Source organism: Elgaria multicarinata, chromosome 8 (genome assembly GCF_023053635.1).
Source record: "Elgaria multicarinata webbii isolate HBS135686 ecotype San Diego chromosome 8, rElgMul1.1.pri, whole genome shotgun sequence".
NCBI lineage: Eukaryota > Metazoa > Chordata > Lepidosauria > Squamata > Anguidae > Elgaria > Elgaria multicarinata.
The window spans coordinates 9,223,825-9,251,310 of NC_086178.1; the positions used below are offsets into that span (position 1 = coordinate 9,223,825).

The 27,486-nt window shown below is 48.3% G+C and overlaps 1 protein-coding gene across 1 annotated transcript in view; it reads left to right on the forward strand.

Moving 5' to 3' along the window:
* LOC134402406 (cytochrome P450 2J5-like) overlaps positions 1 to 27,486 on the forward strand; it is a 42,138-nt gene that overhangs the window by 5,132 nt on the left and 9,520 nt on the right. Inside the window, exons 2-5 of the mRNA XM_063131835.1 lie at positions 1,364 to 1,526; positions 2,940 to 3,089; positions 3,305 to 3,465; positions 22,730 to 22,906. Of these exons, the coding sequence (XP_062987905.1) occupies positions 1,364 to 1,526; positions 2,940 to 3,089; positions 3,305 to 3,465; positions 22,730 to 22,906 (651 nt within the window). The remainder of the gene's footprint in view (positions 1 to 1,363; positions 1,527 to 2,939; positions 3,090 to 3,304; positions 3,466 to 22,729; positions 22,907 to 27,486) is intronic.

Consider the following 27,486-nt stretch of genomic DNA (forward strand, 5'->3'; position numbering starts at 1 on the left):
CGTAGTTAAGATAAATGGTGTAAGGTAAATGAGGTAAAACAACAAACAGTCACCAACAGGCCGAGATAAACTCCTCGGAAGAGTAACAAAATCCAAACGGCTCCTTAAGTCAGAGTGAAGGCTCCCGTTTGGAGGCAGCTATTCGTTTTGACTTCACCGTCGGTTTACGATAGGAAACCAATGACAAAAACAGCTCAATTAATGGTCGATAAAATCAAAGATTCAGCCAGTCACCAAAAGACCCTGGGAGTTTGTTGGAGAGGATAAAACAATAACAAAAAACCAACTGGCAGATAATACTGCGGTTGAAGAGCTCTTTTACCTCAAGGACAAAGTCATTGGTTAAGAGTGATTAAAACAGTTGAAAAAACACTTAGAATGCTCTGAGTTCTTGGAGATGCTGCTGCTGCAGCTCCGATGCCGGAAGCCCATCTGTCACTCTAGTATAGCTCCTGCAGCTTTAACTGTTGTGATGAAAAGGGAATTTCAGCAGGTTCTCCACATATACAACTGACACCTGCTGAAATTCCCTTTTCTGTGCAACTGTTAAAGATACAGGAGCCCTGTCCTCCTTTTCATATGGTCACCCTAGCTACTGTATTTCAAAATGGCCACATGGGAATGATACCACAAGTACCTCAAGAAAGAGAGGAAGCTGAAATTGCTTGAGAAGGTTCAAATTAGAACCCCAAGGATTCTAAGAGTCTCTGCTGGAGGCATGCTTCTTTGGAATGGCCCCCACATTGCACACGACTACATTAGGTTCCTTCAGCCATCAAAATTGTAAAGTACTAAAGATTTTGGGGTTCTTGAAGAAGCCAGTGGGGCTTTCACAGTGGTGCAGGGGCAATCCGAAGGTGCTCTCTGGTGCTCTTATCCTAGGGAGGTGTGACGCAGGATGGAGTAGAGAGTAAACAAAATAGGTTGGGAATACATAAGGAAGGGTGGAAGAAGGAATATTCCAGGAGAATGAAGTAGGAATCTGAGAGAGAAAGTGGCAGGGGCCATAGTTCAATATGTCAGAGCTCATCCTTTGTGTGCAGAAGGTCCCAGATTCAGGCCCTTGCTGCTCCATGTTGGGCGAGGGAAAAATCCAGCCAGAAACCCAGGAGTTTACAGCCAGTCAGGGTCAACAATTCTGTGCTAGATGGACCAATGGTCTAAGTAACTATAAGGCAGCCTCCAATGTTCCCATATTCCTAAAGGAAAACTGGGAGAGAGAAGGCAGAGAGGAGACGTGCTGCACTTGGCCCCAGCTGCAGAGGTGAGGAAGTAAGGAAGGCTGGTGTTCATGTATAAGCTTGAAATAATCTGATTTGTTTTATTGCCACATTTCTGTTCTGTATTTTGACCCAATTTGCAGATAGCAAAGCAATATGGAAATATTTGCTGTGTGTGGCTAGCACATCAGCCTGTGATAGCTATGTCTGGATTCCAAGCTGTGAAAGAAGTGCTGGTCAACCATGAAGAAGCATTCTCTGAGCGACCATCGTCTCCTTTCGTAAAAGCTATAGGAAGAGAAAGGGGTAAGTTGGGAAGAGTAAAATCTTGTACCTCTCATTTTTTCTAGAGAAAACCCTGTGAAGTTTCAGTCTACTGGAGATATCATAAGCAGGTGAAATCAGGAAATAGCAATTCAAATGTATTTACAGTTGTTAAATTATAGTTGCGACATAAACGGTAAAATTGAGTATTACCTACACTTGGAAGACAACAAAGGAGACCTGAAATAGTTGTGATGAAGGTTCTCAAGGGCAAGTCTTTCTGGTTTGAAAGGTATACCTGGAAGAGCCACTGTCAGCAGGTGGAGGGACCATTTGGCAGGAGGGATGGCTTGGGCACCTGGGACATCCTTCTTTTCCTCCTCCTTCCTTGCTAGCACCACTGCCACTGCAATAGCATGAACAGGAAGAGGAAAATGAAGTGCCCTCCTCCTCCTACCACTGGCTGGGTTGTTCCTCAGCTCACGTGGGTAGGCAGTACGGATGGCTCAGTTGATGCCCACCACAACCAGACAGACGTGGCTCCATCTATCCCTAGTTTGAAGAGAGATCAAGGAAGCAGAGCTCAGAACTGGGAAAAGACAGAAGACTTCTAGTTTGAGAGGACCTTGCTGGCAAAAAGTCTTCAAGCCAGAGATGGTGTCTCGGGAGAGCAGGAAGGTGTGAGATTATGGTGGAGCTTCAAGCAGGCAACATAACCCAGCACCAAAAGGATTGATGCAGAGGTCTGACCAGAGGAGATTTCAAGGAAAGGAATCACATTAGAAGACAGAAGCAGCAGCAAGAGGAAGAGGAAGACTGCTGTACAGCCTTGTTTTCTGGCTGTGTGGGATTGGGTAGGGTGGAGTTTAGGGGAGAAACCTGCGTGCTCATTAGCCTGGGGAAGACTCTCTTACATATTATAAAAAGTAAGCAAGTCTATTTTAAAAAATCTCAGCCTATTATTCATAAAGTGATACATACCCCTGTGTAAATCATTCCTTTAATTTGTATAATAATCTTCTTAATTTTTAAAATGTCTCTCTAGTTGTATCAATCACATACCTACACCATAGAAACTGGGAAGCTGAATTTGTATAAGCAAAAGAGTTTTAGCATTAGTTGAACTTTTTATAAGCACCATTCCTTTACTGTGAGATTTACTATGGAGCTTTATTAAAACTGTGGCAGGGAGGTCCATAGATGCAAGTCCCAAAGTTTTGGAATGGATACACAAGTGTTCTGCTGCAGAAGAAAGCAGTGTTGTCAGTGGTATCAGTAACTGTACTAGATGGATTCTGCCTCAGCAATACAGTTCTTAGTTGCTAAAAGAATGGGCAGCGTTTGGATGTACGGGCCTGATCTCCAGCAGATGTTGACTTTTCTAGGCTGGTAACCTCATGATTTTAACATGCAGTTTGTGAGTAACAATTTCTTATTGGTTCTTGATGGCTTCAGGTATTGTAGCTTCAAATGGCCACACCTGGAAGCAGCAGAGACGGTTTGCTGTAGTGACTCTGCGGAAGCTGGGTCTGGGGAAGGAAGGCATGGAGCACCAAATAGAAGAGGAGGCCCAGCAGCTGGTGGAGACGTTTGCATGTGCAAAGGGTATGTAATGCTAGGAAATGATGCCGACATGTGTCCCAAGGTGCAGAAATCTTTTTGTGCTCTGTATGCTTGAATGCAATTTCACACGTTACTTGATTTCTAATGCAAAAATACATTGCCAAAAATCCCTATTGCCTCCTATGCACCACCATGAAATCCCACTCTGGGTAGTAATAGGAGATGCTGGATTAATATTAATATGCCTCCATTTTCAGGGCAGCCACTTGACCCTTCCTTGCCCATCACCAATGCAGTCTCCAACGTGATTTGCGCTGTGACATTTGGACACCGGTTTTCTCTTCAAGATGAAAAATTCCAGAAACTAGTTGAAGCTGTTGATGTTGGCTTAAAATTTGTATTCAGCAGCTTTCATATTGTGAGTAGGCTTTTTCTTTCTTACTGACTTAGGCCTCAGCTAGACCTATAGTGTCTAGCATGATGGAGGGGTGAGAATCTCATGCTATTTTTATTGTGACATCTCCCCCTCTTGTTTACTCGTGGCGTACGATGGCCTCCAATGAACAGGATATTGTGCCCGCCTTTTTTTTTTTAAGGAGCAGAAGAAGACCACGAGCGTTGCATGTTGGAGGAGGAAGCAGAAATAAAACACAGACGCATTGTATGGGTTTAACTTGGGCCTCTTTATTTATAACTTGGCAGTAACATCCCTCCCATATCTCCTTGTGACTGTGTGGGAATTCAATCCTATCCCAGGCCCCTTGGCCTGCAATGGGCAAGCCACACTCCAAGCCAGAAGGCGGTTTCCCGCCTCCTGCCTTGTCTGTCACTTTATAAGTGTGGGGAGTGCTCCCGGCTTCACCCCCGCTTGCTGCCATAACGACGGCAAGTAGATGAAACCTGAGGGACTCCAAAGGCGTACCGTATCCTGACATGTGGGCCGTGAAGCCCCGTGAAGCAGGCCATCAGGTTATGCCAGTCACCCCAAATGGGTGCCAGTGTGCTTACCGTCCCTATCCAAACTATCCAATTCCCGCACAACCCTGCCACAGAAGCGGGCCAAGCCTCGGCTTAGGCCCACTTACCCCAACCACGGAGGTATTCCCACAGACCCACATGGAGATCATGTAGGAAAATGTCGTTCCCTACATCGGATAGATGCACTCCATCAGCCCTGTATAGTTCTTGCCTGTTCACGCAAATATCTGGGTGTGGGATGCACCATCCCAATCTACCCTGTAAATACAGTCGCAACTCCCTGTTGACTTTCTTTACAGCCCTATTTAGTCCCTATGTATTATGCCCCTCGCACCACTGGCACCTAGGCAGCATGTTGGACCATACGATCCTTGTATCTGGCCAACATTAATGCTTTATGTGTGTATGTACTGTGTTTTAGAGTTTTAAAGTTTGTATACTTGTTTTTACCTCAATTTTAGAATTTCTGTAAACTGCTCAGAGAGCCTTGGCTATGGGAGCGGTATAGAAATGTAATAAATAAATAAAACATATCCAAATATGCTCCAAATCAGCTTGGGCCTGTAAAATAAGGGCTTTCCCTTTGAGCAAACCAAGATCGTTGCCCCCAGGTGTATAACCAACACCTGCGGCGGGTCAACAACAACACCAGAACGAAACAGCAGATGCAGGAGACCTCCCAATCTCAAACCCTGACGCCCCACCCATTGTACGGTGGCGTCGGGATGCAGTCCCAAGTGTGTGCCCACAGCAGCTCCGGATGCCCTGTTGCATGCCCAGAAGACCATGCTGTGTCCGCATATGACGATCTTTATGGGCTCTGGTCTCCTCCACATATCTGCCAAAGAAACACCAACTATTAACTGAACTTAAATGGTAACTAACTACCTAACATAGGTCCTGAAGGCCCCCGAACGCCACCTGCCAATTGAACGTATCTTGTTATTGCTCAAGCCTGATTACGCCGCCATTGACGCTGCACCAATCCTGAAAGAGTGCGTTCCGAATTGCGCTTTGCTTAAGCCAATTGCTGACAGCGCTTTCTTGGCCACTGCCCAAAACTGATATTGGGTCAATGGCTTGCGGTCTATGTGGCGGAATAGCAAGCCCTCAGAATTACCTCTAAGAGAGGTAAAGGCTGCCATGGCTGCTACTGGATACAGCTCCTCCCTAGCAGCTGTGCCCAATTCCACCCAATCTCCGTGTCCTTTCTGGTCCGTCTTGGAGCGGTGCAGATGCAGATGCATTCTGTCTTGCTCCAGCCATAGGTCTATAAAGCAGAACGTCCTGTTGGAGTCATCTGATTTGGAGCCTGCCAGGAGCTCGCTGATCAGAAAGGCTCCGAAAAATGCTGTTAAAGCTGTGGCGTGATACAGGAATTGCTCATAATTATATGAGCATAACCTGGGCCATTGCGCACAAAGTCCCAATAGTATGTCTGGTGTAATTGGCCTGCGCTTGTCAGGAGCTGGAGGGTTGGATCTAGGCATGTGCTCCGCTCCGATTAGAAGTGGAGAATCAGAAGCGAATTGGCCTGCTCCGCCTTGCCGAGAGGTGGAGTAGAAGCGAACCGCGGACCCCTAGAAGCATAGCAAAGAGAAGCGGCCATTGGTGGAGTGATTCTCTTTCCGCGGACCGATCCGATCGCCATTTTGAAAAATTTCGCCCATAGGATTGCATTGCGGAAAAGAATAGGGGATAACTGTGTTGTTTTTTAAGCTATCTTTCTGAAAATTCTTGTGCTTAGAGAGTCGTGGCTGGGGGTCATTTTGAGCCTACTCTCAGCTCTCTGCGTGCTGCGGTTGGCTTGCTATATTTTTTTAAAAGTCGGGTAAAAGCGGGAAAAGGTAGGTACCTTTTTCGAAGTGCTGCTGAGGGGCAGAGTCAACTCCCGGTCATGATCACATGATCCCAAAGTTGGAGGAGGGGATAGGCAAAATGGGTAACTTGGGATCCTGGGAAACTTCTGTTTCTACTCTGAACGGACTTTTCCCAGTGTTTTTTAAAACAGTAGCCCCACCAATTGCACAAACACAACCTGAAATCATATACTAAGCAAATAAATAACAGATAGGAAACAGCACTGCTAACCCACCATAACCTTGGGGATCAACTGAATAGATGTGGTGCAAGGGGATGAGCTCCCCTAGGGCATGTGGACATGCCCAGTGCACTCTCCTGACCTTGGAGAGCCATCAGAGGCCTCCAAAGTTTAACCTGTGGAGACAATGCCTGTCATGAGTGAAAGTTTGCTTCTCAAAGACTAGTCCATAGAAAGGGACAGTCAAAATTGGCAGATGTTTCCCCCTCCCCCTGGGTACGTCCACTCCCCTCTTACTGGTAAAAGACAGATACAGCCTTTTTTTTTTAAAAAAAAATCTTGTTGTTTAATCAGCAACACTACTGCTTTTAATTAGGCATGTGCTCCGCTCCGATTAGAAGCGGAGAATCAGAAGCAAATTGGCCTGCTCCGCCTTGCCCAGAGGCGGAGTATAAGCAGACCGTGGACCCCTAGAAGCAAGGCGAAGAGAAGTGCCCATTGGCGGAGCAATCCTCTTTCCGCAGACTGATCCGATCGCCATTTTGAAACATTTTGCCCATAGGATTGCATTACGGAAAAGAAAAGGGGATAACTGTGTTGTTTTTTATCTTTCTGAAACTTCTTGTGCTTAGAGAGTCGTGGCTGGGGGTCATTTTGAGCCTACTCTCAGCTCTCTGCGTGCTGCGGTTGGCTTGCTATATTTTTTTAGAAGTCGGGTAAAAGCGGGAAAAGGTAGGTACCTTTTTCAAAGTGCTGCTGAGGGGCAGAGTCAACTCCCGGTCATGATCACATGATCCCAAAGTTAGAGGAGGGGATAGGCAAAATGGGTAACTTGGGATCCTGGGAAACTTCTGTTTCTACTCTGAACGGACTTTTCCCAGTGTTTTTTAAAACAGTAGCCCCACCAATTGCATTACGGAAAAGAAAAGGGGATAACTGTGTTGTTTTTTAAGCTATCTTTCTGAAACTTCTTGTGCTCAGAGAGTCGTGGATGGGGGTCATTTTGAGCCTACTCTCAGCTCTTTGCATTCTGCGGTTCGCTTGCTAGAATTTTTGGAAAAGTCGGGTAAACAAATAGGGACAGCGGGTAAACGGGTGGGTTTTTTTGGTTTTTTTGAAGCGATGACAGGCACATTCAACTCCCAATTCTGGTGAGAATTGATCACCTCATGAAGCATCCTCCAATCCCAGCGTTCGAGGGGGGGACTAAGGCAGAGGCACCCTCAGAGCTTTGAGCTCTTAGCGTCTTGTGGGTTTGGCGTTCGTGGGGAGAGGAGTTAGTTAGGTGTTGCTGCTGTGTTTGGAGATAGATTTAGGATTTAGCTTGGCATGTGTGTGTGTTTGTTTGCTTCTTTCTGACTTTTTGCTTAGTTTGCCCTGTGTTTTTCCCTTACTTTGATTTAATATAAACTTTATTTTTAAATTTTGGAGTGTTTGTTTGTTTGGTTGGTTCCCTTTCTTAAAGTCTGACTGTGTTTCATCTTCCTTCTTCCTTCTATATACAAAAAAAAAATATTATTCTCTATTTCTTCTCTCTGTTACTTGGACTGTGTGTGTGACTGTGTTATTGTGTGAGTGTGTTGTGTGCACTGTTTATAAAGTGCAACAGCCACAGATTGAGCATTTCAAATCCTGTTTGGGCAAAGCATACACACACTTCTTGTCCCATTTACCTACATATAGTATTAATATTCTTATACATATTATTATTAGTATTAATATTATATTCTTATACATATTAATATTAGTATTAGTATATTCTTATACATATTATTATTAGTATTAGTATAATATCATCATGAAAAGAGGGAGCAGGCGCATGTCTGTGGCGGGGCATGCTGAAAGCAGTGGTCAAGGCAAGGCTCAGGCTGGCACAAGTAAGCAGGCTGCCTCTCCTGCTGTGAAAATCAAACGGGCAACTCCTTGGCTGGCTGCTCCGCAACAGAAGCAGCAGGCAGAGGCACTCTCTTCTGCAACTTGTGCCTGGCGTTCTCTTTTTGAGGGTGGAAATGGGAAAAGTGCCCCTTTGCAAGAGGCACGTGGCAGCAGTGCCATTAGAAGAGGAGGAGGAGTATCCCCAACTCCTTCATTATTGTTTGAGCCCACGAGCCCACTGATGGACCTGTCTCCAGACATCCTAGACGAGGTCCTCAGCACAGTGCCTGCTTACCCTACCCTGTACCTGTTTGCATTCTCTTCCCCTCCTTATTGTTTTACTATGATTTTATTAGATTGTAAGCCTATGCGGCAGGGTCTTGCTATTTACTGTTTTACTCTGTACAGCACCATGTACACTGATGGTGCTATATAAATAAATAATAATAATAATAATAATAATAATAATAAGTGGAGGGGCAGGAGGAGGCGGTGGTCCTCCAGGATTTGGGTGCTGAGGAGGAGCAGCAGCTGGCCGAGCATCTCTCCCTGGTCTCGTCCCACCCCTCTTCCGCTGTAACCCCTTTTTGAGAAGCAACCTGTCACTTTAATTCATTGACTTCACCTGTTGAGGGAGCTAAGCTCCAGCAGTCGACCGGTCGACCTTTCAAGTTTAGGGTGAAGTGCATTGGAACAGTTTAAGTTTTCTGAGTAGTGAGCTCCCTCCCAGAAGGAGCACAGTCCAGGGGTATTGGGCACAGGCTCTGTCTGCACGCCAAGGTTGGGCAGAGAACCGCCACAGCCACCAAGAAGAGGCGGAAAACTCCAGCACTCCACTGGTTGCCCTTTGGAGGGTGCTGGCTGAGGATGGATTTCTCCAGGTCATCCAACACCTATACACTTAGAGGTGGATCATCCAGCAACATTAGTGCTCCAAGCCAAAGTGTGGTTGATTGCCTGCATCATCTGCCACACTCAAAGTAACTGCTTCAATAAGCTATAACCTACCTGCCCATGCCCGCCTGCCTAGGAGCCGTCCTTGTGAGGTAGCTAGATCTGCTGGGACTGACTCCCCCAGAGATCTATGGCTTAGTTGTGCAAGGTACCAGCTTTTCTGGGCCCGCCAACCCATGCCCGCCTGCCTGCCTGCCTGCCTGCCTGCCCTCCTGCCTGCCCGCCTGGCTGCCTGCCTGCTTTCCCCACCCGGGGTGCTACTGTGGTGGGGCATCTGCAGGGACTGACTCCTCCCCAATATTAGATCTATGACATGTCTCTGCCTGCCCCTCTGCTAGCCTGTCCTCCTCCTCGGTGACCGACTCGCTGGGATGGTTTGCGTTTGCAATGCGTGACTAACTGCAGTGCTGGCTTAGAAACCAGCCATCCTTGCCTCACTTCCTTGTGCCCCCAGAAAAGGTGTCATGGTGCCAAACTTGAGGTTTCTAACTTTAACAGAAAAAAAGTTGTGTACTTTTTTATCTTTCAATGCATGCCTATTGGGGGGGGGGGAAACGGAGTTCCGATCCGGATCCGGAGCAATGCAGCGGAGCGGAGCGAACATAGGCGGAGCGGGGGCAGAGCGAAGTGGGCCGATCTGCAAATCGCGGATCTGGAAGAGAAGCGAAACGGGGGGTCCGTGCACACCCTACTTTTAATTCCACCCTTCCTTTGTTTATTTATTTATTCCATTTTATATTATTTACACCCCATAGCCCAAGCTCTCCTGGCTTTTTCTCTTCAGTGAAGTCAGGCAGGCTGGTTCAACTCCTTATTGTTGTTGTTGTTGTTGTTGTTGTTGTTGTTGTTGTTGTTAATATTAATTAGTACTGCTATTAACGTTATTATTTTGTTGTTTAGTAATGGCTGTGATCACAGCGCAGTCAATCAACTCTGAAGCAAGGATCACAAAGCTTTACTCTTATCCTCCTAGTCTCCTAGTAGTTATGGGATGCAAAAGAAAAGGCATCTCTCTGTGCTGCTCCCACCTCACAGGGATGGTTTGCAATGCATTACTGGCTTTGAAACTATCCTTGGCTTACTTCCTTGTGCCCCCAGAAATGTCTGCTGGCTGCCTACCTTCCCTCCTTCCTCCCCTGCCCACCTCGCAGGGATGGTTTGTGTGTGTCTTGCTTTGACTCCGGTGAGAAGTCCTTCCTGCGCTCACTTAGACTTTTGGAAGTTCCAAATCAATTTTTAAGTGTGGAAGAAGATTCATATTTTCTCTACACCCCAATTCATGGCATGTTGGGATTTCCTTTGAAATGGCCCCATTGAGCTGTCTGCAGCTCTAAATCCCTGAGATACTGGGGTGTCCGATTTTCAAAAATTCCCCAAAAACCAGGGGATGATGGGATTGCCCTGAGTCTTGGCGTGCATGTGTATCCCTGGATAATCTATCATGGTGCCAAGTTTGAAGTTTCTAACGTGAACATTGACAGAGCTATCGAAAGGGGTGTGAATTGGGGTTATGGGTGGTGTGTTAGAGGTTAGAGCCCCACCAAAAATCAGGGGATGATGGGATTTGCTTGAGTCTTGCCATGAATGTGGATCTAGATGGCATGCCCACTTCCAATTTTTTTATCTTTGAAAATGTCAGAGAACAGTCCGTGTCTGCAAATGGGGTGTCCGATTTTCATAAATTCCCCAAAAATCAGGGGATGATGGGATTGCCCTGATTCTTGGCAAGCATGTGTATCCCTGGATAAGCTATCATGGTGCCGAGTTTGAGGTTTCTAACGTGAACATTGACGGAGCTATCGAAAGGGGTGTGAATTGGGGTTATGGGTGGTGCGTTAGAGGTTAGAGCCCCGCCAAAAATCAGGGGATGATGGGATTTGCTTGTGTCTTGCCATGAATGTGGATCTAGATGGCATGCCCACTTCCAATTTTTTTATCTTTAAAAATGTCAGAGAACAGTCCGTGTCTGCAAATGGGGTGTCTGATTTTCATAAATTCCCCAAAAATCAGCGGATGATGGGATTGGCTTGAGTCTTGGCATGCACTTGTATCCTTGGATAAGCTATCACGGTGCCGAGTTTGAGGTTTCTAACGTGAACATTGACAGAGCTATCGAAAGGAGTGTGAATTGGGGTTATGGGTGGTGCATTAGAGGTTAGAGCCTTGCCAAAAATCAGGGGATGATGGGATTTCCTTGAGTCTTGCCATGAATGTGGATCTAGATGGCATGCCTGCTTCCAATTTTTTTATCTGTAAAAATGTCAGAGTAAATCCCATGTCTGTAAATGGGAAATCCGATATTCAAAAATTCCCCGAAAATCAGGGGATGATGGGATTGGCTTGAGTCTCAGCATGCATGTGTATCCCTGGATAAGCTATCATAGTGCTGAGTTTGAGGTTTCTAACATGAACATTGACGGAGCTATTAAAAGGGGTGTGAATTGGGGTTATGGGTGGTGTGTTAGAGGGTAGAGCCCCACCAAAAATCAGGGGATGATGGGATTTGCTTGAGTCTTGCCATGAATGTGGATCTAGATGGCATGCCCACTTCCAATTTTTTATCTGTAAAAAAATGTCAGAGAACAGTCCGTGTCTGCAAATGGGATGTCCGAATTTCATAAATTCCCCCAAAATCAGGGGAGGCTTGGATTGGCTTGAGTCTTGGCATGCGTGTGTATACATCCATGAGGTGTCATGGTGCCAAACTTGAGGTTTCTAACTTTAACAGAAAAAAAATTGTATACTTTTTTAGCTTTCAATGCAAGCCTATGGGGGGGGAAACGGAGCTCCGATCCGGATCCGGAGCTCCGCAGTGGAGCAGAGCGGACTATAGGCGGAGCAGGGGCGGAGCTGGAAGAGAAGTAGATTGGGGGGTCTGTGCACACTAGGGATGTGCTCCGCTTCTAATCGGACCGGAGAAGCAGTAGCGGAGCGGGGGGCTTCGCCTGCCCTTAAAGTGGAGGCGAAGAGGATTGGGGGGCCGGCGGAGCGTGGCGAAGAGGATCGAGGTGAAGGCGGATCCTTCGCCTCAATCCGGAGCTCCTCCAGAAAGGTAAGTGGGGTTTACCGGGCCCTGCCGCTGTCGCTGTCGCCCATGCGGCGACGGCAGCAGGGCCTGGTAACGCCCCCCGCCCTCCTCTCCCTTACCTGCCTCCGTCCGCGGTCCGTCATCGTCTCCAATTGAGCCCGTGGTTCCAGCAGGAAGTCTGGGCCGCAGTTGCGGCCCAGACTTCCTGGTGGAACCACGGGCTCAATTGAAGACGGTGACGGACCGCGGACGGAGGCAGGTAAGGCCCCCCTCCCCCTTGGTCCCTTACCGGGCTCTGCCACCATCGCCACATGGGCGGCGATGGCGGCAGGGCCCAGTAACCCCCCCGCCCTCCTCTCCCTTACCTGCCTCCGTCTGCGGTCCGTCAGCATCTCCAATTGAGCCCGTGGTTCCAGCAGGAAGTCTGGGCCGCACTTGCGGCCCAGACTTCCTGGTTGAACCACGGGCTCAATTGAAGACGGCGACGGACCACGGACGGAGGCAGGTAAGGCCCCCCTCCTCCTTACCGGGCTCTGCCGCCGTCGCCGCATGGGCGGCGATGGTGGCAGGGCCCGGTAACCCCCCCTATGGGGGGGGACCAGAGCTCCGATCTGGATCCGGAGCTCCGAGCGGAGCGGAGTGGGCACAGGCTGAGTGGGGGCGGGGCGGAGCGGGCCGATCCGAAAATGGCAGATCTTAAAGTGAAGCGGAGTGGGGGGTCTGTGCACACCCCTAGTGCACACCCCTAGTTGGATCTAGTCCAACCCTCCAGCATCTTGCGCCCCCTAAAATCCACTGTGGTGTCTGACATTCCCATAACTTTTGCTTCGAATGCCAAACCTGCCAATTTCCCCCGCAATGTTCTGATGGGCAGCCCGCTACGGTGAAGCTCCACCCAGAATTGTAGAACATGGTCAATAGGGATCGGCCAAGTTTCAGTTAAACTGCATCTGATTCTGAAGGTGCTGAACTCCCTACCTGACCACTTGTATAAAGCCCGTGTTCTGGGAGCAATGGACATCTTCCTGGCTTCTGTGGCTTCGGATCTCCAAGATCCCAAAGCTCCTTGGGCATGTAGTCCGGTTTCCGTCTGGCCGTAGGCGCCAACTCCTGGAACCTGGACATCTGGTTGTGCGACAAAGCATCAGCAACTCCGTTATCTAGTCCCGGGACATGATGGGCATAAAAAGCTATGTTATACTGTAGGCAGCGGGATGTAATTGCTCGCACTAATCTCATTACTCTACGATTCTTGGAGGATAGAGAGTTTACTACCTGCACTGTGGCCATGTTGTCACGCCAGAAATGCACGGTTGCTGATGCGAGAAGCTTGGCCCAAAGCCACACTGCCACCGCTATAGGGAACAGTTCCAGGAATGTCAAATCCCGGCAAATGTCCGTTTTTCTCCAATGGCATGGCCATAGAAACGCACACCAATGGTCCCTGAATATAACCCCAAAACCAAATGCTCTAGAGGCATCTGATCTCACCTGCAGCTGAGACTCCAATCTGATTTCCTGCCTCCAGAAGGATACACCATTGTACTTCTGGAGGAAGGTTAACCAGACTTGTAAGTCTTCCCTCATTTCGGCGAAGACCCTGATTCTATGGTGGGGCCGTGAAACCCATATCGTAGCTTCACACAGACGCTTGAGGAAGGCACATCCAGGGGCCACGACCCTGCCTGCAAAATTAAGATGCCCGATGAGCTGTTGTAATTGCAACAACGTCACCTTCTTAGACGTGACTGCCTCATGTATTAATGCGAGTAAGGTGGCCAGTTTTTCAACTGGTAAACTGCAGGATTGATTGATGGAATTGATATGGATTCCCAAGAAGGATAATGACGTAGTAGGGCCTTCCGTCTTCTCTTGGGCTAAAGGCACACCAAGTTCTGCTGCCATCACCTCGAATTCATGCATGAATCCGAGGCACTGGTCTGAACCCGGGGTGCCAGCGAACAAAAAATCATCCAAATAATGGATACTGTTGTTTGAATTAGATCTTTGCCTCCACTGCCACTCCAGGAATGAGCTGAAACGTTCAAATGTGGCACATGACACTGCGCATTCGAAAGGCAGTGCCCTGTCCACATAGTACATGCCCTGAAAGTGGAACCCTAGCAACTTAAAATCGGCTGGGTGAATTGGCAACAAGCGAAAGGCAGATTTGACATCGCACTTTCCCATTAAAGCCCCTTCCCACAGCGCCTAACCATTTGAATGGCGCTGTCAAAGGAGGCGTAACGCACAGTGCACAATTCATCAGGAATGGCATCGTTCACTGATTCCCCAATTGGGTGCGACAGGTTATGGATCAGGCAAAATTCCCCGGGAGCTTTCTTGGGTACGATACCCAAAGGAGACACCCGTAGTGAAGGCAGAGGTGGACACAGAAATGGACCTAAGACACGGCCAGCCCTGACTTCCTTATTGATCTTTTCCAGAACCACCTCCTCCATTCCACGAATGGACAATTGGTTCTTGGCAAAGAACGGAGCTCGAGCTCCTTCACAAGGAATTCTAAAACCCTGACTAAAACCGTCTAACAAAAACTGGGCGTGCTCACGCTGTGGTTAAGTGGACAACCATTCAGCCAGTACCTCTACTCGAACCGGGCTGGGGCCCTTTGAACTGAGGTCCGCTTTTATTGCCTCTCTTGCCAGCAAATAACTCTTTGCCCCCTTGCCTGCTCTAAGGTGTGGGCAGGCCGAGCATGGGTGGGCTGCTCCACACAGGGAACACTCGTGCCTGAACTTACATTGGGTCCTTGTGCATGCCCCTTTAGAGCTGTACTCCCAACAAAAAAGTCGGGGTTGAACCGACTGCCCGGCAGAGCCCCTATTAAAGGCGGCCCCCACTGGGCATGACAGAATGTGCCTGCTGTCGGCTCGTTCACCCACTATCGGTCATGCTGGTGTCATGAATTGAAGCCACAATTCGGGTTCCTTAACATCCCACTTAATTTCAGGGGTATAAACTGCTTTTAATCTGAAGGCCTCGTCATAAGCGAGCCATGCTGGACCTAAATACTCCGTATAACAACAGAATATGATGTCCAGGTATTTCACAAGGACTGTGGCTTTATCAGGGTGCTTCTGTAGTAGGGGTGTGCACGGACCCCCCGCTCCGCTTCACTTGCAGATCCGCCATTTTTCGGATCGGGCCGCTCCGCCCCGCCCCCGCTCCGCCCACTTCCGCTCCGCTCCGCCCGGAGCTCCGGATCCGGATCCGGAGCTCCGTTTCCCCCCCATAGGCTTGCATTGAAAGCTAAAAAAGTATACAACTTTTTTTCTGTTCAAGTTAGAAACCTCATGTTTGGCACCATGACACCTCATGGGGATATACACACGCACGCCAAGTTTCAAAGCAATCCCATCATCCCCTGATTTTTGGCGAATTTTTGAAAATCGGGCACCCCACACACAACATCCCTGCGAGGTGTGTTAAAAAACACGGGGAAAAGCCCGTTCAGATGAAGAAAGAGAAGTTTCCCAGAATCCCAAGTTACCTGTTTTGCCTATGCCCTCCTCCAACTTTGGGATCATCATGACCGGGAGCTGACTCTGCCCCTCAGCCCTTTGAAAAAGGTATTTTTCCCGCCGATTTTTTAAAAACTTCTAGCCCGCGACCCGTACGATGCAGAAAGTTGAGAGTGGTCTCAAAATGACCCCCATCCACGACTCTCTGTGCACAAGAATTTTCAGAATGATAGCTTAAACCCCCCCCCCCCAGTTATCCCCGATTCTTTCCCTCAATGCAATCCTATGGGCGAAAAGCCGAAAACGCAGTTTGAGCCGCGCGGTTGACCCGATTTTCACAAAAATATAGCCCGCGACCCGTACGATGCAGAAAGTTGAGAGTGGTCTCAAAATGACCCCCATCCATGACTCTCTGTGCACAAGAATTTTCAGAATGATAGCTTAACCCCCCCCCCCCAGTTATCCCCGATTCTTTCCCTCAATGCAATCCTATGGGCGAAAAGCCGAAAACGCAGTTTGAGCCGCGCGGTTGACCCGATTTTCACAAAAACATAGCACGCGACCCAGACAATGCAGAGAGGTGAGAGTGGTCTCAAAATGACCCCCATCCACGACTCTCTGTGCACAAGAATTTTCAGAATGATAGCTTCAAAAACAACGTAGTTATGCGCGATTATTTGCCGCAATGCAATCCTATGGCGAAATGTTTTCAAGATGGCGACCGGAGCGCTCCGCCTGAACTCGGAGCTCCGAAAAATGGCCGCTTCTCTTCGCCTTGCTTCTAGGGGGTCCGCGGTCCGCTCCTACTCCGCCTCTGGGTAAGGCGGAGCAGGCCAATCCGCTACTGCTTCTACGCTCCTATTCGGAGCGGAGCACATCCCTATTCTGTAGCACCACCCCCATAAAGATGATGTACCCAGCCAACCAGTTGGCCCAGGTCCTCTCCACTTTCTTCTTCCTATTTACTTCGTTGTCCCTGTACTTCTCCTTGTTGGGCTTCTCTTCTTCCCAGAAAAGTAGTGAAAATAGATTCACATACTCCCCTTTCCAAATCTTTTCTTTGGTAGCCGGGAGTAAGTGATATCCCACTGGGGTGGATATGGCCCCGTAAGGGACTGGAGAGCCCTTAGCGGAGGCATATGGGTCAACTACTACATTTGCACCATCAACAGATTCAGTTTGTGTAGCTTGCACAGCATTGGTTGCAACACCAAGTGGTTTAATTGCTGCAGCATTCTCTACTTGAGTGCCCTGACTAGCAGAATGAGGCCCGGTTGTGTCAGCCTTACCTGTGTCACTCCACACCTGTGTGCACGCATCTGCCACTGCCCTATGCGGTGTGCTAGCCTCCCCCGAGTCTTCGTGTTCAATACATGTTGAATATGGCCACATTTGTCCAAGGGCCCAAGGTGGAACGCCCCAAGGTCCAAATGCTGACCATTGTTGAGTGTTAGGTGTGTTGTGCAAAGAACACTTACTGTGAACAGTATCGCTGACCGGAGGAGTGGATGATGTTGAAGGCGAAGGGCCCTGAGTGGTAGCATCATGCTGTGGCTCAGTTCTCTGAATTGGCTGTTTGCTTTCATCCACCGTTGTGCGGGGGGTGGGCAACACCTGCTTGGGTGAAGAAGTTACAGGTCTAAATGCAGGGTTATGATAAATGGACTTCTTAACAACTTTTGCTTTGTGTGACTGGAGCTGCAATCTAAGGCTGGCATTGTCCTGCTCTAAGGCTTCAATGTGTCTTAGAACTTGAGATATATCTGGTTCATCCTCTTCTGAGGATGACAAAGGCTGGGGGGTGGCCACTTAGCTGGGGTGCAGGCTGCTTTGCCTTTCCCCTTCTTACCCCCATTCCCCTTCTTGGGAGGCATTGGAATGGTGAGGGGAGAAATGCCCAAGTCACTAGGACAGTTGGGGATTATAGCCTTAATTGGGGGTAGCAATGTAGAGGACTAATGTGTCTCAGCTGAAGGCAAGCTGCCACACAAAGACTTTAAACTGGAGACTGGCTGGGTGGAAGAGCTTATTCAAAATGAGAAAACAATCCCCCACTGCCCTTGAATGGAAACAGCAACCGGAAACAGCAACTGGAATGGAAACAGCAACTGCAGATTGGGAACGAATAATGCTGCAGGCCCGTTGGCAATTCCCGCCCAGAACGCCCACCCCCCGCTGCCAAAATCTATTAGGGAATGGAGAAGGTATGGTGCAGGGAAAGCCTACACAGGATACCCGGGCAGGGCCAGCAAAGCTCCCCAGCAAAAACACCCAGCTGACGAGTTCAATCAAATGGGGCAGCCCCCGCGCACCCCCACTCCCCGCCCGCAAGCGCTCCCGGTAGCCGGGTAAAGGAAAGGGGGTTAAATGCATGCAAAGGCCCCTAGTCTGGGTTGAGGTGGCCTGAAGACTCCCCTCCCCCTGGCAGGACTGATTCCCGCTAAGCAAACCCGGCCCGAGAGGGCTGCTGGGATCAATCGCTGCACCGAGCCAGGCTGCGCCGCCGCTGTGCTGCTGCTCCGTCAACAAGGCGCAGGCCTGGCAACCGCGCGAAGGGTTCGACCATGCGGCCTCCACCTCGGCCGCCGCCTCTCTCGAAGCGCCGCCGCCGCCTTGGTCGCTCCGAGCCTTGCTGCGTTTTCCTCCTCCTTCAGCTGTCGCTGCTGACGTTGCCTCTCACCGCCGTAAGTGCCGCCTAAGCCGCCGCCGCCTTAGCCACAAACGCTGACTGCTCCACGTGCAGTCAGTGCGCCGAAAGAGGCCGAGTCACGGGACCGGCTGCTTATAGCAGCCCAGACCCGTGCCCCATGTGACCAGCCCTGCGTGGTGGGGGAGCATTTTATTGCTCCTCTCCAAATGCAACTGGCGGTCTTCCCGCCCAAACTTGGGCTGGGTGTTGGCCGGTCTTGTAATGTTGGAGGTTGGTCTGAACTGATTCAGCCTTCATTATGGGTTCACTGAACCTCTCCTCCCTGGTTTGCCTGTGGCATCCCATTCTGCAGAGGGTGAGCTGGGATAGAAGGGAGGGAAACCCAATTCAAATGGCGGAAGCAAATCACCTTTGCAGCAGCATCACTGTTGGTGGTTCCTGTGTGACGACCACCCTTCACTGGGTTTACTCTGGATCACTCTTCTTCTTTCTGGAACCCAAAGGACCCAGCTCAGGTGCTTCCGTCAAGGGTTTGGGATGCTAAAGTCATCCCTGTGGCATGCCTTCTTCTTCTTAGGCCCCACTGCTATACAGATCCACACTCTCGCCCCAAACTTCTTCCTTCCGCTGCCACCATAGATCGTCCTGTACCCTTTCCCAGGTACTCTAATGACCACACCAGGTGAAAATGAATGTAATTTATTAGCAAGAAGTTAATGCAAGTTCAAAAGCTTAATGGTTTCTCTCAGTTCATAAGCATATGGTTTCAAAGTACAATGCATAATGGTTTCAGAGGGTAATTTCACTTCAATGTTTCAAATGTAACTTTCTAAGTACTCCTACCTACTCTGTTAGATCTTTTCACCCAAGGACGAAATCCAAACAGCCCTTAAGCACGACTCCACCATTCCAGTGACAGAGGGTTCAAAAACGCTTTATTGATTAGTAATCAAGGCCTGGTCTCTTCAAACGGAGCAATCAGACAAAAGACATAGGGAATACAGTACAGGTTTGAGCTTGCAAGGGGCAGGGCCCTGATGCAGCATTAACCAATCAGAACATAACACTGGGGCATAGCTAATTATGCTAAACAATTCTCTCTGTTCTGTAAACAATACCTTTGGCCTGACTGTAAGTTACAAAAAGTTAACTATGACACAGGAATACTGGAGCCGGCGCTCTTGTTTATATTAGATAAGAAGGATGCACTCAAGGAGGCATTCTCGCATACAGGACATCATGACATTTTGCCTGCAATATGATGGCTACTTTACAGTTTCCTGTTAAAAATGGAGAGACTTCAGCTAACAACTCTACCCCTTCTAAACTATACTATTCTCCTTCCCACACACTAATCCACCAAAACAACAAAACATGAAGACTCCTCCTACCTCTATTCCACATCTCTCTCTCAGCAATATCTCATCTCATACCTTTTTCCTGTCAGCAGCAACATATATACCAGGGGTGTGCACAGACCCCCTGATCAGCTTCTCTTCCAGATCTGCAACTTCTGGATTGGGTCCGCTCCACTCCGCCTATAGTCAGCTCCGGTTCACTGCGAAGCTCCGGATCTGGATCGGAGTTCTGCTTTCCCCCCCCCATGGGCTTGCAAAGCCTACAACATTTTTCTATTAACGTTAGAAACCTCAAATTAGGCACCATGACACCTCATGCACGTATACACAAGCATACCAAGACTCAAGCCAATCCAAGCCTCCCCTGATTTTTGGGGAATTTTTGAAAATCGGACACCCCATTTTCAGACATGGACTGTTCTCCGACGTTTTGACAGATAAAAACTTGGAAGCAGGCACATCCGCATTCATGGCAAGTTTCAAGCAGATTCCATCATCCCCTGATTTTTTGGGGGGGCTTAAACCCCAACCGCAGCACCCCTAACCCCAATTCCAACACTCCTTTCTATATCTCCATCAATTTTCACGTTAGAAACCTCAAGTTCAGCAGCATGACACCTCATGCACATATACACATGCATGCCAAGACTCAAGCAAATCCAAGCCTCCACTGATTTTTGGGGAATTTTTGAAAATCGGACACCCCAGTATCTCAGGGATTTAAAGCTGCAGACAGCTCAATGGGGCCATTTCAAAGGAAATCCCAACATACCATGAATTGGGGAGTAGATAATCCTAAATATGAATCTCCTTCCACAATTGAAAAATTAATTTGGAACTTCAAAAAGTCTAAGTGAGCGCAGGAAGGACTTGTCCCCTGAGACAAAGCAAGACACACACAAACCATCCCTGCGATGCGGGCAGGGGAGGAGGACAGGTGGACAGATAGGCAGGCAGAGATATGCCATAGATCTAGTATGGGGGAATCAGTCCCGGCAGATGCCCCACCACAGCAGCACCCTGGGGGGGGGAGGGCACGCAGGCAGGCAGGCAGCAGGCATTTCTGGGGGCATAAGGAAATGAGGCAAGGATGGTTTGTTTCAAAGCCAGCAGTAAGTCATGCATTGCAAACCATCCCTGTGAGGCGGTCACAGAGGAGGAGGACAGGCGGGCAGAGAGCCAGGCAGAGATACGCCATAGATCTAGTATGGGGGAGTGAGTCCCGGCAGATGACCCACCATAGCAGCACCCTGGGGGGAAGGCAGGCAGGCAGCAGGCATTTCTGGGGGCATAAGGAAGTGAGGCAAGGATGGTTTGTTTCAAAGCCAGCAGTAAGTCATGCATTGTAAACCATCCCTGCGAGGCGGTCACAGAGGAGGAGGACAGGCAGGCAGAAAGCCAGGCAGAGATACGCCATAGATCTAGTATGGGGGAGTCAGTCCCGGCAGATGCCCCACCACGGACTTGCCCGTTTGATTTTCACAGCAGGAGAGGTGGCCTGCTTACTGGTGCCAGGCTGAGCCTTCCCTTGACCACCACTGCTTTCAGCGCCTAGCCACAGACGTGCGCCTGCTCCCTCTTCTCATGATGATAATAATATAATACTACTAATAATACTACGAATAATATATATTTGGGGAAATGGGACAAGTGCGTATGCTTTGCCCAAACTGGATTTGAAAAGCTCAAACTGTATTGGCTTTTTTTGCACTTCACAAGCAGTGCACACAGCACACTCACACAATAACACACAGTCACACACACAGTCCAAGCAACACACACACACACACACACACACACACACACACACAGAGAGAGAGAGAGAGAGAGAGAGAGAGAGAAGAAATAGAGAATATTTTTTTTGGTATTTTTTGTATTTTTTGTTATATAGAAGAAAGAAGGAAGACGAAACACAGTCAGGCTTTAAGAGAGGGAAGGGGGCGGGGAACCAACCAAACAAACAAACACTCCAAAAATTATAAATAAAGTTTATATAAAATCAAAGTAAGGGAAAAACACAGAGCAAACTAAGCAAACAGTCAGAAAAAAACAAACACACACACAACCCAAGCTAAATCCTAATCTAATCTCCTCCAACTCCAAACACAGCAGCAGCACCTATAACTAACTCCTCTCTCCACAAACACCAACCCACAAAGAGACACAAAGCAGAAAGCTCTCAGGGTGGCTCTGCCTCAGTTCCCCCTCCAATGCTGGGATTGAAGGATGCTTCATGAGGTCATCACTTCTCATCAGGATTGGGAGTTGAATCTGCCTCTCAGCACTTCAAAAAGGTACCTCTCCCGCTTTTTTTACATATATTTTTTAAAAAATATAGCAAGTGAACCGCACCATGCAGGGTGCTGAGCATAGGCTCAAAATGACCCCCAACCATGACTCTCTAAGCACACGAAAGTTCAGAAAGATAGCTTTAAAAACAACACAGTTATCTCCTAATCTTTTCCACAATGCAATCCTATGGGCGAAATTATCCAAAATGGAGGGCGGATCACTCTGCGAAAAGAGAAGCGCTTCTCCTATGGCTGCTTCTCTTCGCCATGCTTCTCCAGGACCGCGGTTCGCTTCTACTCTGCCTCTGGGCAAGACAGATCAGGCCAATTCGCTTCTGATTCTCTGATTCTAAGCGGAGCGGAGCACATCCCTAATATATACCACACAGTATTCCGACTCCTCCCCTTCTCTCACACCAATCCAGATGCTCCATTCAAACATCCAATCAGCACTCTCCTTCCATCCAGCACTCACTTACTCACCCTCTATGGCTTCATACTTACCATTCTGCTACAAAAACACAGTGAGTACCTGCTTTGAACTCTGCAAATCTTAATAAACTTTTATTTTACACTTAACAATGTAGCCTTATGTAGTAGAACATCACATCAGCATCATCATAGCTGTTGGTGCCTGCATTGGAGTTATGTTCTCTGGCAAACAAAAAGAGAATAAAGAGGGTTTCCCTGTTCAGATGACATCCTAAGCCATAGTGGTTAAGCATTCTGCCCTAAACATTATGACATATCATGTCATGTGAGCCATGACTTAGCATGTCGCGTGAACCATTCCTACCATGGTGGCTACATAACTACAGTTCAAACACACTCACTAAGTCTTTGCTGCAAAAAGGTTACCTGCTAAGGTAAGCAGCCCCCACCTCTATACATATCAGTGAACCCTTTTACTTCTCCACCCCAGAATATTCCAGAGGATGATACTGAAGCGCTAATCCAAAGGGGTTAACTTGTGTTACCCAGCCTCCTCCTTGATGATGTCAGGATTGTGCTTATTTTCCTTCTAGTTGTATGAAATGTTCCCATGGATCATGAAGCATCTTCCAGGACCTCACAAAAAAGCCATTGCCGCCTTTGAATTGGTGCTTTCATTTGCAAGGGAGGAGACAGCGAAGCACAAGGAGCAACAGTGCTTTCATGAGCCACGGGATTTCATAGATTTTTATCTTCTTCAGATGGAGAAAGTAAGTCTATGCTGTACTTGAAAACTACTCATCCAAGTTAACTTTATGTTTCCTTCTTTGAATATGACTCGTATAAAGTGTCGTTCCCTTTCCTGCTATGGATGGATAGCAATATCTTACAAGTCACCAGTAATTTCTTCTACGCCTCAGATAATCTTTTCATTGCAGATATTGTCATAACTCCCAAGATAATAGGATTGCTGTTGCTGAGTGGAAACCTTTGCACCAAGACTTTGCTTCTATACTAAAAAAAATAACTCTGGATTAGGGCCCATTCCACACAAAAAATACACATTTGAGAAAATCTAAAATATCAATCTGTTTAACCCCCCTGATAGTGCAAAGTGATTTCTTGATTATATTTTAATTCCACATTACTCTATGAAACTTACGTACATGCCCATAGTTTCCACTTATACATTTTATTATTTTTATTTATGTATTATATTATTATTATTATTTTATTTGTATCCCACATTAATTCAAACAGTATAGAAGAATAAATAATTTCCATGGCAAAAAAATGTATTAAATAATTAAAAAAATATATGCCAGTAAAAAATAAAATGCTATAAAAACAAATAAATCTTTATGCAGCTTTAGGCAGGTATAGCTCTGAAACGCTTTGACAGAAAGCAACATTTTAACTTTATGCTGAAATAAAAGCAGTGTTTGTACTAGTTGAGTCTACAATGGGAGGGCATTCCACAACCCAGATGCCACAACAGAGAAGACCCTCTCCCATATCCCACCATAACAGATGCCTCAAACTGCTGGGATGCAGAGGAAGGCTACTCCAATGGATCTCAAATCTCCAGCAGGCCCTTCATGTGGAGTAGGCTGTGTCACTGGCTTAAGATCACCCTTGCATCCACTGAATTTCATGGTTCTTCAGGAATTTGAACCCATCACTGTACTAGCTATATCTAACAATTTAGCCATTATGTCACAATGGTTTTGCAGTATACATAGGAATGTTTGAAATAGGGATGTGCTCCGCTCCGATTAGGAGCGTAGAAGCAGTAGCGGATTGGCCTGCTCCGCCTTACCCAGAGGCGGAGTAGGAGCGGACCGCGGACCCCCTAGAAGCAAGGCGAAGAGAAGCGCCCATTTTTCGGAGCTCCGAGTTCAGGCGGAGCGCTCCGGTCGCCATCTTGAAAACATTTCGCCATAGGATTGCATTGCGGCAAATAATCACGCATAACTACGTTGTTTTTGAAGCTATCATTCTGGAAATTCTTGTGCACAGAGAGTCGTGGATGGGGGTCATTTTGAGACCACTCTCAACTTTCTGCGTTGTCTGGGTCGCGGGCTATATTTTTGTGAAAATCGGGTCAACCGCGCGGCTCAATCTGCGTTTTCGGCTTTTCGCCCATAGGATTGCATTGAGGGAAAGAATCGGGGATAACTGGGGGGGGGGTTAAGCTATCGTTCTGGAAATTCTTGTGCACAGAGAGTCGTGGATGGGGGTCATTTTGAGACCACTCTCAACTTTCTGCATCATACGGGTCGCGGGCTATATTTTTGTGAAAATCGGGTCAACTGCGCGGCTCAAACTGCGTTTTCGGCTTTTCGCCCATAGGATTGCATTGAGGGAAAGAATCGGGGATAACTGGGGGGGGATTAAGATATCATTCTGAAAATTATTGTGCACAGAGAGTCGTGGATGGGGGTCATTTTGAGACCACTCTCAACTTTCTGCATCGTACGGGTCGCGGGCTAGACGTTTTTAAAAAATCGGTGGGAAAAATACCTTTTTCAAAGGGCTGAGGGGCAGAGTCAGCTCCCGGTCATGATGATCCCAAAGTTGGAGGAGGGCATAGGCAAAACAGGTAACTTGGGATTCTGGGAAACTTCTCTTTCTTCATCTGAATGGGCTTTTCCCCGTGTTTTTTAACACAGTAGCCCCACCAAATGCACAAACACAACCTGAAATCATATACTAAGCCAAGAATAAGAGATAGAAACACAGCACTGCTCCCCACCCTAACCTTGGGGAACAACTGAATCGATGTGGTGCAAGGGGATGAGCTCCCCTAGGGCATCTCATCGTGGACGTGCCCCCACTCTCTCCTGCACTGGAAGGCCATTAGAGCCTTCCAAAGAGAGTAAAACGGTGGAGCAATGCCTATCATGAGTTGAAGTGAATGGTCACTTTTCAGTGGTGGAGCAATGCCTGTTCTGAGTCGAAGTGAGCATTTTACTTCTTCTCAGAGCTGTGGCTGTCAGTGTCTTGAACTGGCAGCTACTTCCCCCTCCCCCGGGCACGTCCCCCTATTGCTGGTAAAAGACAGATATAGCCTTTTAAAAAAAGTTCTTCTTGTTGTTTATTGAGCAACACTGCTGCTTTTAATTCCACCCCTCCTTTGTTTATTGATTGATTTATTCCATTTTATATGCATTACTGGCTTATCCTTGGCTCACTTCCTTATGCCCCCAGAAATGCCAGCTGCATGCCTGCCTGCCTTCCCTCCCTCCTCCCCTGCCCACCTCGCAGGGATGTTGTGTGTGGGGTGCCCGATTTTCAAAAATTCGCCAAAAATCAGGGGATGATGGGATTGCTTTGAAACTTGGCACGCGTGTGTATATCCCCATGAGGTGTCATGGTGCCAAACATGAGGTTTCTAACTTGAACAGAAAAAAAGTTGTATAATTTTTTAGCTTTCAATGCAAGCCTATGGGGGGGTAAACGGAGCTCCGGATCCGGATCCGGAGCTCCGGGCGGAGCGGAGCAGAAGTGGGCGGAGCGGGGGCGGGGCGGAGCGGCCCAATCCGGAAAATGGCGGATCTGCAAGTGAAGCGGAGCGGGGGGTCTGTGCACACCCCTAGTTTGAAAGTGCATTTAATCCAGATCATCTGATCATGAAAGTAAACAGTAATATCACAGCAGAGCTCAAGCACTGTCACAGATACAGTGGTATGCCTAAATACCAATGAGATTATTGCTGCCTCCTTTTAGAAAGGCAGCTAGCACAAAAAAGACAAAACAGAACAAATGTATGCAGCTCCACATGCATACAAAGGCTAAACAAAAAAGGAGACCATTGCTTTCTTTAGTCATGGAAAGAAAACAGTTTTACTAAGAAGTATTGCTTGCTTGAGGTTTGCGAAACTTGGGGGGTATTCCATATACTGTAAGGCTGTGCACCCTCCCCGAACTGCTTTGGGTTGATCCGACCCTCCCGAATCCGCTCCGGAACCTGATCCGGAGTGAGATCCGGAGGGCTGGATCGAGATTCAGACCCCGTTTTGACCTCCTTCCTCACTTACTTTCCTCCACGGCAGATGGCGGAGGCAGATAATTGGTGAAAGGGGGACAAAATGGGGGCCAAATAGGTCCCGCTCCCCCTTACCTGGCTTCACTGTCCACCACCGCATGGATCGCAGTGGAGGCAGGTGGCGGAGCCAAGTAAGCCTCCCCTCCCATACTTACCTGGTGCCACTGCCGCCGCCACTGCATAGAAAGTGGCTGAGCTGGGAATCAGTAAGCCCCCTCCCCGTCCCATTACCTGCTCATGGACTGCAGCAGTGGCAGTGGAACCAGGTAAGCCCCCCCCCCCACTTATCTGTGTCTGTAGTGGTCTGGATGGTGGCTTCAACTGTGGCCCAGGCCTCAAGGCTGAAACAAGCCACCTGTTTCCACCTTGAGGCTTGGGCCTCAGTTGAAGCTGCTGCCTAGACCACGACAGATGCAGGTAACCCCCCTCCCCCTGTCCCCTTATCTAGCTCCACTGCCGTCACCGCATGCACTGTGGCAGCAGAGCCGGGTAAGCTCTCCTCCCTCCCACTTACCTGCATTTGTTTCAGTCCGGGCAGCAGCTTCAACTAAGGCTCAGGTTTCAAGGTGGAAACAGGCCACAGCCTGTTTCCACCTTGAAGCCTGGGCTTCAGTTGAAGCCGCCACCCATGCTGCAACAGACGCAAGTAAGCCCCCTCCCCATGTACCCTTACCTAGCTCTGCCACCATCACCACACACGACTGCAGAGGAGGAGCGAGGTAACCCTCTCCCCCCACTTACCTGCATCCGTAGTGGTCCAGACAGTAGCTTCAACTGAGGCCCAGGCCTCAAGGCAGAAATAGGCAGTGGCCACAGTTGAAACCATTGACTGGACCACTACGGATGAAAGTAAGCCCCCTCCACCCTGCCCCCTTACCTGGCTCCGCCACCGTCACCGCACGGACTGCGGCGGCGGCACCATGTAAGGTTTCCTCCCCCCCACTTACCGGCGTCCAGAGCTTCAGAACAGTTCAAATTGCTTCGGATCATTCTGAACCGCTTTGCGCCAATCCAGACCTCCCTTGATCTGTTTCGGAATCAGGCTTCAGAGGTCCGAATCGGCCCGCTCCGCTTCAGATTCAGGGATCCGAACTGGAGCGGAGCACAGCCCTAATACACAGTTCCTCTATTATCTCTCCATATAGAAAAGCACTGTTCATGTCCAGGCAAAGATTTCATGAAAGTTTTCTCTACTCTCCTGTAGACATCTTTGCCCACTAGTCTTGCCTTGTAGAGTTCTACTTCACCTTCTGCCCCTTGCTTTACCTTAAAAACCCATTTGCACCCTATGGCTTTCTTGCC